At 39.7% G+C, this 12,091-nt stretch overlaps 1 protein-coding gene across 1 annotated transcript in view; it reads right to left on the bottom strand.

The window, feature by feature from the left end:
• Positions 1 to 1,912: 1,912 nt before the first annotated feature.
• Positions 1,913 to 12,091, bottom strand: part of LOC147886106 (histone-lysine N-methyltransferase ASHH3-like) — a 53,257-nt gene continuing 43,078 nt past the window's right edge. The window contains exons 8-15 of the mRNA XM_087395695.1: positions 10,014 to 10,094; positions 6,119 to 6,311; positions 5,016 to 5,073; positions 4,824 to 4,908; positions 3,091 to 3,142; positions 2,927 to 3,004; positions 2,744 to 2,799; positions 1,913 to 2,453 (exon numbers count right to left, since the gene is read on the bottom strand). Coding sequence (XP_087251821.1) covers positions 2,438 to 2,453; positions 2,744 to 2,799; positions 2,927 to 3,004; positions 3,091 to 3,142; positions 4,824 to 4,908; positions 5,016 to 5,073; positions 6,119 to 6,311; positions 10,014 to 10,094 — 619 coding nt within the window. The 3' untranslated portion in view covers positions 1,913 to 2,437. The remainder of the gene's footprint in view (positions 2,454 to 2,743; positions 2,800 to 2,926; positions 3,005 to 3,090; positions 3,143 to 4,823; positions 4,909 to 5,015; positions 5,074 to 6,118; positions 6,312 to 10,013; positions 10,095 to 12,091) is intronic.

Here is a 12,091-nt window from a genome sequence, read left to right as displayed (position 1 = left end):
CTTTCAATCATTTAGACCTTATTGGCTTTTTTCTTACTTGCTAGGGTCCTCTCTACAATTGTGTTTTTTGTATGCCACTGTATGTTGCATGCTTGTTTATGAGCAATTTCCAAAGCATTTAAGTTTGACTATCTTGTAACAAGAATCAAGTTGGTTTCTTATGTGATTGGAAGCAGTTTTGAACCAATCCCTTTTGGACTTGATAGTAGTCCCTTAAGTATTGATGACACAACAATTAAGGGAGTCTTTTGATAATTGGGGTATCCCCTCCCCCGCCCCCTCTGTCCTTTCCACCTTCTTTCCATGTTCTAGTTGTGGATAGGGGACACCTTGAGCAAGCATATTGATTTGTAGTGAGAGAGAGAGAGAGAGAGAGAGAGAGAGAGAGAGAGAGAGAGAGTTCTTAAAGTAATCAAGCGCATGTAGTAGTTTCTTTTGATACCCACCTGGATGTCTCTGCAATAACCACTGCATGGTGGAGAGAGAGAGAGTTTTAAAAGTAATCAAGCGCATGTAGTAGTTGCTACATGCTACATGCGCTTGATTACTTTTAAAACTCTCTCTCCACCATGCAATCGACATTGCAGAGACATCCAGGTGGGTGGATGTTGTTTCATTCAGTAAACATGTGTGGACCTTGATAATAGAAATACTACCTAGAAAATATCCCCCATCTTGTTGAATAGTGCCTTCATTTGTCCCGTTGGCTTTAGCTCCTCTTTAGAACTTTCACTTGCTTGGGGAGCAAAGAAGATCTTTCATGCACCTACGTTAGAGAATTTGTGGCATGTAGGACCTTTGAATAATCTTTTGGAGCCTCCCTAGACTCCTACATAATATGTCTTTCTCAACAAGTGCGAATAGACTTTTCCCCTAGTCAATTGCTTGGCTTTTTCTACTGCATATCATCTTTTCTAGCTCTTGCATTCCCTTTTGGGAGGAGTCGCATTTAGAGTCTTGGTTTTGACCATCTTGGATTTTTCGTCCACTCTATACGAAGCATTTCCTTTAACCTAAGGCATAAAAAGTGGTGTTCCAGGACCACTGATCTCTACAAGGAAGTGTCTAGCTATGTCAACCTCCTTGGAGCCATTCATGAGGCCCTTTTCATCCAAATGTAGAATGAAGTTAGGGAACAAGACAAAGAATCTTGGGAGATTGTTCTGCATGTCTGCCTTGCTTCATAACTCAGAAACTGTGCAGTTTTGGCTTGCAAAACATGCCTCTATGGATGTCATTTTGTGATAAGGGTAAGATAATTGTGGAACCAACAAAAGCAAATTGTAAACTCAACCTTAACCTATCACAAAACCCACAACTTATGTTTTTACACCCTAATATCACCAATATAATTAGAAACTTGATGTTATAATGAATGCATGGGAGTTATATGCAGCTTCTTGCTGTTAGTTGCTTCATAACTTGTTAACTGTGCAGTTTTGGCTTGCAACATGCCACTATGGATGTCATTTTGTGATAAGGGTTGTTAAACTTGAAATTATAAGATAATTGTGAACCCAACAAAAGCAAATTGTAAACTAACCTTAACCTATCACAAATCCCACAACTTGTGTTTTTACAGCCTAAAATCATCAATATTCAACTTATGCACCGTAGCGTACTCTGATTGGCAACATCTGACTGACAGAAACCTCAGAGAAGCTACCATAACCAGATTATGATTAGCAAGAGTCCAGACTCCATCTTATGTCCCCCCTTGAGGAACCATTACTGGAGCCCAATTCAACACAAATTTTAAGATTGTTGCAACTTTCAACTTTTGAAAATTTTAGCAGAAACTGTACAGCACAAACTTAAACCGACAACAGATATCCTTCTTCGAAAGAGACCAAAGAATCACTCATAGATAACCACATTAATGGGAGACTACCATCACAAAATGGACCTTCATCATCCTTGCACAAATAATCTTGCAAAGCAGGCTCTTCACCCTGCTAAGAGCACATTGCATTCCAGTGCCGCTTGTAGCGCAAGGAAAGTGTAACTTTACTTGCCATGGCCTAGAAAATTCAGGACTTTTGAGTCCATACACAGAAAATTAATGTGTCGAAGAATCTTCTCATGTTACAAGAACCTGAAAACTGACAATCTTACAGAAAAAATCTTTAGGACAATTCATGTGTGCATTGGGACATTCAGCTTTCAAATACTCAATTCTTTGACTGTCCCGTTCTTCCATTTCACTAAAATTGCCTCCCAGCAGTCCTAAAAGTATAATTATGGGAAGCCTTCCAATGCTGATCTACTTTACAATGTTACACCATGATCTGTTCCTCCACATTAGCCAGAATCACAAATCTTTGTGCTTCTGACACAATCCTTACAGATCTGGCATGTCGTTTATATTTTCTTCAAAAGAAAACACTAAAATAGCCTTGAGCAGCCTATGATAACTAAAAAGTTCAGGTCTGTCCTTTTACATCAGAGCATACCTGTAAACAATTCAATACGCACCATTACCAAAAAATAGAAGTTTAAAATATTGGCAGGGGGTGGGGAGGGACATTGGCAGGACCTGATCTACCACTGCCCTTCCAAACTTACATCACCCTTCTTCTGTGTAGTTCCATTTAACTGACACCTAGACTTTCTTCATGTTATCTAGAGGATATCCTGATGTAAAAATACCACATCAAAACGCCAAGCACAATAGCAATAATTTTTCCAGCCTTCCAGTAGGATGGGCATTCAATAACGTGTGCAGTCCAAAGCAAGAGTGTACCTAGCCTCAGAGTGAAATCCAGCATCCATAATAGCTTCCAGAGGTCTTCTCTTCCGCTGGACAGATTTCCAAAATGAACAAGTTTCATCGATCGATTCAACTGAGTGTAATGATGGCATTTATACAAAACATAAAGTATTTACATTTTCTTGTTTCCAAACAGATGTGACCTATTTTGCATACCAGAGGCACAGGTCCCTCAAATTCCCATGTCTCCTTGTCCATACAAAGAGTCTCAAGCTCACCATCATCATATTCAATCTGCACAAGTACCATGGAACAAAGAAGTCAGTTGACATTGAATGTTCTCAAATATATACAAGATAATCTTCACAACAAGGACAAACCTTGTGTGTCCCGTAACTCTCATTGAATTCAACTATCTTCCCACTATAAAACCTGTCACAAGAAGTATTTATCACCAAATTGAGAATCAGTTTGTTGGGGCAAAAGCAACAGACAAAGTAGAACGTGGGTAACTGCCATTGAAAACTAAATCAGCATAGATCATGATAAGACCCCATACAAAAAAAAGGACACAAGGCATCCAGCCTTATACCTAGATGAATCCAGGAACATGCTCAAACTCATCCTCTAAAGATACAACACATAATGCAATTTCAATCTCATGCTAGTCACTCATCAGGTTGAAAACATATACGCCATCACGCATAGCAGGGACTAGCTACTATGACATCCCCACTGACATCAGTGCCCAACAGTGGGTGTCGACCATAGTATATACACACATATGCTCTCACAAATACAATCCACACACCCCATACTTGAGCATCCATTTATACAAAGTTCTTCGTACTGAGCCGTGACAAATGCTAGCACTAAAGGAGAAGGCTAACCAAAAGGTAGTCCACATTCAAGCTACAACTGCTTGAGAAGACTATATGATTCCATTTGAGTCTCCCCCAAATGAGCGTTGAAAACCATAAACTCCATCACGCATGCACATGTTAAAAATACTAGAGCACAAAATCGAAAAAGAAGAACGGAGAGGGGAAATTAGTGAAAAGACTCGTGCATGGAATTCAACAACCTTCCCACTGTAAAACCAATCACAAATGTGTGTTTATCTTAAAAATGAAGTTGGGCCCAAAATTGATGGACAAAATAAAGATCCTATAACCATGGGTAGTGCACTGCCTTTGAAAACTCAATTAGCATAGATTGTGCCAAAACCGGATACAACACATCGTCTTACATTTTGAAAATACAAGCACAAAAAAAACAGAGAGTAGGAGTAAGTACAAGTTTGCATTTACTTGTGCGAGAGAGAGAGAGAGAGAGAGACCTTTTGCATCATAACATTCCTTCCCAAACCTCAACATATGTTACACATGATCAGGAAGTCATTGACTACACACCCATGCAAACTTCTTTCACCACACCAAAGACAGAGAGAGAGGTCAAAACATTACATAGGACACAACAATCCTCCTTTACACACGAAAAGATAAAACTCCAAAACTTTTTAATTACAGCTCTTCCAAAGTAGCATTACGAGATGGCAAAATTATTGTACAAAGCACGAGAAGCTATAAAATTGGAGGGGCAATCACTCATTATGCTTAGCTGTTTATGGAATTATATCTACTCATTATGAGATCAAGTTGATGAAATCATTATGTCTGACTAGACTAACGTTTGTGGATAATGATAATGGCAAGTGTTTGAATGTCAATCAAGGTTTTGTTTGAAGAAGCTAAATTACTGCCCCTGAAAAGTCCACCTCATTGTTGGACCAAAGGGATGCTTTGTAACGCCGACACAGCATGGCCACAAAATTCCATTAGAACAATATTCGTCAGGCAGACCCACTGCAGACAATTTTGGCACAGTTTACTGAAGCTTTTTAAGGATAGCATGAGTTCAAATTGAGCCCATCTGTATCGCAGGTTGAACAGAAAATTCTAAACTATCTTGCCCACACTGGTAAGTTAACAATTATGAGAAGTATATGTCTACTACTACATAACACCACACAAGAACTTGGCATAAATATCAAAGATTGTGGCTGTCAGCATAACAAACATCCTGCCTAGCTCATACATTGACTTGTTCTTACTTTTGATCAAGAGGCCACCATATTCGCACCCGCAGACCCACACAATGCGTACTTGTTCTCTGCTCCTTCGCTGACTTAACAATGGCTTTTAGCAGCACATCGTCAGAAATAAATTAGTGCGACATGCAAATTAATTGTCCTCGTTTTTCACTTTTCTAAATTGGAAACCAAAACACAGATAAATTTAATTACCAGCAGAATCAGTGACTAATTGAAACTTCGCCTTTCTCTGGCGGAAAAAATGGTCTATCTGCAAAACCAAAGGAAGTATAATTGTTATTACATACTCGCTGCCATTTCTTCCACAATCACTGGATGAAAGCATTGGGGTATAAATTTTCTAAAGCAATCTCGATAACAGAAAATCAACTCCTACACACAAATCCTATCAGTAACATATCAACACCCACAGCAGCATTCGTTTGTGAACAGCAACAAATAAGCTTCATAAAACTATGTAGGATTCCAAACAGGACCACGTGCGTTTAAACATAGAATGGGACAAATAAAAAAGGTCCAGAGTGAACCGTTCAGACCTGCTGTATTATTAATGAACATGTTTCTACACTTCATATGGAAGCTTGGACACTGGAAAACAAAACAGATAGAAAGTTTATGGGCTTCTGCACACACAAACTGCCTCTATACTATCCACAAAAAGTATTTCCCGCTTTACACTATTATACAACACCATTTTACACATCGACCTTGTTATACCTGCTATGTTCAAAGTTAGCCTGCATACATACATACACATATATATCCGCGCGTGCATGCGAGCGATCGTGCATGCGTGTGTGCGTGCGTGTGTGTGTGTAGATACTTATACCAAGAAATTCTAATCCCCATATGTTTGCCTAAATAAATTACTTCAAATGTGTGTAGAAATTCTCTCTTCTAATCCCCATATGTTTGCCTAAATAAATTACTTCAAATGGTCCCTCCAACCTCTCTCCCTTTGCAACCAATGAAATTTTTACCTACATGCAAAATTTTGCCACCTTCCACATACTTCTCTTTCTACATTTATGAAAGAATTTCTAGGTATTCCCAATAAGACCAATCAGCAGAAGAATGCTTCAGAATATATTTCCAGAGCACACTTGAAAATATTCAATTGAACATGGAATAGGAAGCAAAATTTACAGCTTACACATCAAAGCAGATCATGACCTCAATTTCTTCAAAATCCAGCAAATCTGAATTGGTAATCTTGTAACAATTCATGACATCGGGCAAGAAAAGTTGCCGCATAGAAGGCAAGAAAAGAAACAAACAGCATGATGAAAACTTACAGGATTGTATCCACGTTCTACACTGAAGCCACGATAAAGCTTAGACTTTTTCATTGGCCTTGACATAAGAACTTCCCTCGCAACAATCTGGAGAGCTGCATCAGAAATCTTTTTACTTGGTTTGGCTCCTAGCTTGCCTCTACAGGAGGAAGCACCACAATGGCATTCTTGATCTGTGCCAAACTGGATGAATCTGTTAACATAGGGAAAACGACTTTTAGAAGGAAAGTGTAAACAATAATCCCACTGACCATAGTCTGCTGCTCAATTATGAATAATCAACACTATTTTGGTACTGTTACAATACATATAATTGTCCTCTTATTTTTATTTTTCTTACATTTTTCTCAAGAAGAAATCGGTATGATATGTCTATGCTCAATCTAGATGACGAAGACATCATGGAAAGTTATCAGATTGGAAGGAAAAAAAATCGTTAATAATGGTTCAGTATCCTGAATAGAGATTGGTAGAACATAAGGAAGTGTTCTTCTATGGATCAAAGTACAAATTAGGGTCGCCATCACTATCTTGGGAGTCACTTGACCATTGGATCTAACCATCCAAAATAATTACAGGAACTGGGGTGAATAGGATGTTTCCAATTATCTGGTATTTTAACCCGCTTTGGACCTGCAGCCAAGGATAGAATTCCCAGCCTGAATTTGGCATTGAATTGGACACCATGGAGGTCTCAATTGTGCTCGGAAGAATCTTCAGTTTCTTTATATGTGATGTTCATGAACCAAAAGACACCTTTGATGTGTGACAAAAACCCTATGAAGTTATTTGGTTCACAGACATAAAACTACCCTTTGGCGTTTTTATGTCCTAATAACAAACCAATGTCAAAATATGTAAACAAGAACGATAATTCAGTGATTCAAAAAGTACCAGATATCTACTCGTCTAAGAACCACAAAGTTCCCTCTTGGAAATGTAAGCTTTCCTAACTATGAACAAATGAACATAAAATTTTCCATACAAAGCAAGGCTAGATTTCACAAATTTTTAGCAATAGATGCAAATCTTCTTCAAACATATATCTAACAAAGTGTGGCATGACACCTCACCCAATGCTAGAATAGTTTTCTTTCCTGCAATGTGTGCTTGTGTGCGTGTCTCTATGTGCATGCGTGCGTGCGTGCGTGTGTGTGTGCGCGCGTGTGCGCATGTGTGTGTGTGTGTGTTCATCTGATGCAGGTGGATACAGCTAGGTCTCAATTTCTTATGCATGTTCAGCCCATTTTGTCTCGGGAACAGGCTTATGCATTGGAGCAGCCTTTTATGCTTAGTGAACTGGATGATGCTTTGAGTCATCTACGCAAAAGCAGCTCTCCTCGTTGGGATGGATTGACTGTCGAATTTTTCCGCGCATTTTGGGGTGACCTCAAAAACACTCTTCTTCTAATGATCAATCATGCTTGAGCAGAACAATCTCTTCCCCCATCCTGGAAACATGGCCTAGTCAAATTGATTCCCAAAAAAAGCTTGTGTGAGACGATATCTGATTGGAGGCCTATATCTCTCATGCCTGTTATTTACAAACTCATTGCTAAAATGATTGTCCTCAGAGTTCGATTCTTTTTGCAAGCAGGACTTCATCCTAGACAGTATGGGTTTGTCCCCAGAAGGCAGATCACTGACAATATCTCTAATGCTTTGCTTGCGATTGAGTATGCCAAATATTCTAAACAAGACGTTCTCATTCTGCAAGTAGACATTGCGAAAGCATTTGATACTGTCCACTGGGATTTTATCTCTCAGACTATGCATAAATTGGGATTTGGCCCTCGACTCGTCCATATCATATACTGGCTCTATTCTCGGGCCACAGCGCAGTGCTTGCTTGGTGGTGGGTTGTCAAGAACCTAAACTATGACCCGGTCAGTGAGACAGGGTTGCCCTCTTAGTTCTTTACTGTATGCCATTGCTACCCATCCGCTACTGTTGCATATGGACTATCTTGCAGATACAAGACAGCTTCATGGCTTGCAAATTCCAGGGGCACAGTCTTTTCTTGCACAGGCATATGCTGATGATTCATACTTTATGCCCAGGAATTCTCAAAGTGACCTTTCTCACTTGATGCATACACTGAATGACTTTGGCATAGCTGCTGGACTGCAAATCAATTTTCAGAAATCGAAACTTTTAGCTTTGAAAGAAGCTGATTGGCATGCACTTCTCTGGCTAGGTCACATTATCTCTTCCCACACTATTGTGAGGCATTTAGGCTACCCCATTGGCTGGAATATTACTCCGCAACAACAGCTCAAATGGGTGCTTCAAAAGATCAACAAGAAGCTGGAATACTGGCATTTGTCCACTTGGCCTTTACATGTTCGACTTCGGATAGTACAGTCCATCATTATGGCATATGTGCAATTTTATTTGCCTCTTCTTCCCTGGTCTTTCAAGCATTTGGCTTCCTATATGTCTCAGGCTATGGAGATATTTTGGAAAAGCAAATCTTTTATCTTGGTGGCAATCACGACTCAAGAAAATTTGGAAAGCCAAATTGCCATTGAAACAGAGGCTTTTCTTTTGGAGATGTATAGTGGGAGCTTTTTCCATTGGGGTGAAATTGGCAGCACGTCGCATTGTTTCCCCTTCCTGCCCCTGTTGCTCTCATCACCGTGAGACAGTTCCCTATTTGCTATGGTCTTGCCCGCACTCTCGGATATTGATCACTCATGTTTCTCATTTGCTGCGGCTTCGGTTTCCCTCTATCAGATTTGGGAAACTCTTCTGGATGTTTGGATGCTTCTCATCTCAGATGTCTCCATTCCTCCTTTTCTTTCACTAGACTCGTTTTTGGGTACTATGGACTATTTGGACACAGAGATTGCATTCTAGGATGGGACAACAGTTTCCTCAGGCATATGCTTTCTTCATAATGTACCTCAAGCAATCTTTATATGATAGTTATGCTGCGAGGGACTTGGATGCTACTAGCCTTGAAGTGTTTTCTGACTGTTTTTGAGTTCTTCCATTAGGCTCTCTTTTGGAGTCTAATGTCATGTACATTGATCTCATGTTGATAATATAGTTACTGGTTTCACAAAAAAAAGTCTGTGTGTGTGTGTGTGTGTGTGTGTGTGTGTGTGTGTGAGAGAGAGAGAGAGAGAGAGACATGTATTAACGTCCGCAAAAGGCCAAAAATCACTAAGGACAACACAAGCGGGAGCAAGCTGTATTGAGAATTCAGAAACACATAATGAGAAATTAAATTAGGGTAGTCATCAAGACAAAAACCCTACAATGGATCCTGACTAGGGTCAAGACACACCTAGTGACTAACTCAACCATAACTACAGTTTGGGAGAAAAAACCTTATAGGGATCTCACAAACATGTTGAAATCCAGCTTCGCTTGGTTAGTTCTTAAACAAGTTCCTCAATGGCCTTCTAGTGCAACATCATGCCAATATGTCCTTCCTTGCTTTTGTATATCCTCCTTTTAAAGTTACCATAACCAAAGGCTCCATTCCCTTACCAAGCCAAAGGCACATTATTCAAAGACACGAGGATTAACAGTCATAACAAGCAACACAAATACTTGTTCGTTAAGTGTCATTTTAGCAAAACTTTTTAGCCATTACCCAAATCCCAACAAAAGAAGAAGCAAAAAATTTAAGGTGACAATGGGCAAGACCTCAAAGGCCATCACAAAAAAATTGAATCGACGCTTATGTCTTCAATACATTGACTTAAATACACTAAATCTTTGAACTTAAAGGAACAATCAAACACATACCTCATCATTATTTTCTACAATGATGATAAGCAACTATCGCCACAATGGCGAACTGAATAAGGGAATAACTGAAAAATAAATTCAAGATGGCGCCACGTTTAAAAAATAGGCTTCATAGGAGAGGAGGTCTTCTTACTGATAATCATAAGAGATTGCTTCGCCTTTTTGTATATCTGAAATAGCAAACACTCCAATCCTAATTTCCTCATCAATCTGCCTGGGAAAAAAAATACATTTAACTTTGAGTAAAGATCAATAGAGGTAGATGGAAAGAGTTCTAGAATGTGAAAAGAAAAACTTCACAATCATGCAAATAGCCAACTACAACAATCAAGGTGAAGCTTGGAAGAAAAAGCTATCAAAAGTAGAAACATTAACGTACGAAAACCAAGACCACAAGATTACAAGGTCTTTAAATCTAGAGCAAGACACATTTATTGCATGGCAATTGAAAAATAGCAACATCAATTAATAATGCTAGCATGCGACACGTGTGTGTGTGTGTGTGTGTGTGTGTGTGTGTGTGCATACACCCCTCTAGAGCAGCGCATATTTATTACATGCCAATCGACAAAATATAAGCATCAATTTTGTGTGTGCGTGTACGCGCGCGCGTGTGTGTGTGTTCAATAGATTTATATATTCACTTGTCTTCTAATGAAATCTTTTGATATTGTTATTGCATATGGAGGCTCCACTTGGGGGATACACTTTATAATATAAACATACATGAATTTCACCCTACAAAAAATGTGTGAATGTGTGTGTGCGCCTGCATGTAAGCATGCATGTGTCCACTAGGTAAGGGGATGGTTGGGTGGGTGTGTGGGGGGGTGGATGCGTGCGTGCGCGTGTGTGCGTGCGTGCGTGCGTGTGTGTTGGGGACAAGGTTGTGTGTGAGAGTGTGTTTGTGTGATGGAAAGCCCATGATTGCGCAAGCTTGTGCTGATGATTCCTTCTTCATGCCTAAGAATATCGAGAAGGATTTTTCGCAACTCACGTGTGCTTTATCGTTGTACAGATGGCTTGGCTGCTGGTTTGCTAGTGAACTTTCAAAAATCCAAGCGTCTGCCTTTGCATGCCATGGATTGGAATCATCTTTTATGGCCTAAGGAATTTGTTTTGCCAAGTCAGATTGTTTATTATCTTGGCTATACATTGGGATGGATGGTTTCTCGCTGACAATAGACGGATTGGATGCTTACAAAGCTCAAAAAGAAATTGGAATACTAGAAATTAGCCACTTGGCCGCTGCATGTTCAACTCCATATTGTGCAACCAATTTCTGTTCTTAGCATTGATGATGTTTGGCAAGGAGACATTACATGTTTCATATGGAAACATTCATGCGCTCAAAGCATGGCCCTAAAAGAAATCAAATTACTCTCCATCAAGCATCTATGTTCGCCAAAGATGCATGGTGGTTTGAATATCCTAAATATCATATTCATATTATGGTTTGGCAAGCCGCAATCTTTTCCCTAAGGCTCATGATTTTCTACAGCTTCTTCAACAGCGTTTTTAGGCACGGTTTCTTACTGCTTGTTTTGATCTATCCAAGTCTTGGTTTTGATTCTTCTTTACATGGGTTCGTTATTGGGGACTCTAGACTCTATGGAAAGACAAGAATCATAGAGTCTTTGGTGATCTGTAACGTTTCCTAAAGGGAAGTAGACCATAACTATCATTGCATATTCGTTATTCACAGCCACATTGCATCATTTCCAACCATTTAACTTTAAACAATACCACTTAGAAAACAATTTGAGAAATAATTGTCCGGTATTTATTTATTTCTTTAGGAATGAAATTGGCACATACAATAAGGCCTCTTGTGCTCTGCCCCACGGGCAATTTCCACTGTCCAAGCCAAACTTTGGCTACAACTTGCATTCTATCCTAGTGCACACACTAGTACCCAAGTGCCAAGGCAAGGCTAAGGCATTCACCATTGTCCATGTAAAGGTGTCCAAGCATTCAACTTGCTCAACCAGGACTGGCAATCCAATAACCCACTGACCAGCCTGTCAGGGTGACCAAGCTTCAACACAGATCGCAGATTGAGCAAGTGACCACAATACAAGAAAATCCACACACAACCCCTTTGACTCCAATCTGGTTACACCCTTTGTGACTAGGTGCCCAATCACTGCCTGAATGGTCAAGAGGGACTTCCAACAACAAAGGAGTAACAACAAGTTTCCAAAATGACCA

Source organism: Dipteris shenzhenensis, chromosome 24 (genome assembly GCF_047967505.1).
Source record: "Dipteris shenzhenensis isolate YYH24624 ecotype China chromosome 24, Dip_SZ_1.0, whole genome shotgun sequence".
Lineage (NCBI taxonomy): Eukaryota > Viridiplantae > Streptophyta > Polypodiopsida > Gleicheniales > Dipteridaceae > Dipteris > Dipteris shenzhenensis.
The sequence above is the reverse complement of the archived record's forward strand: the minus strand, read 5'-3'. Positions and strand labels throughout refer to the sequence as shown.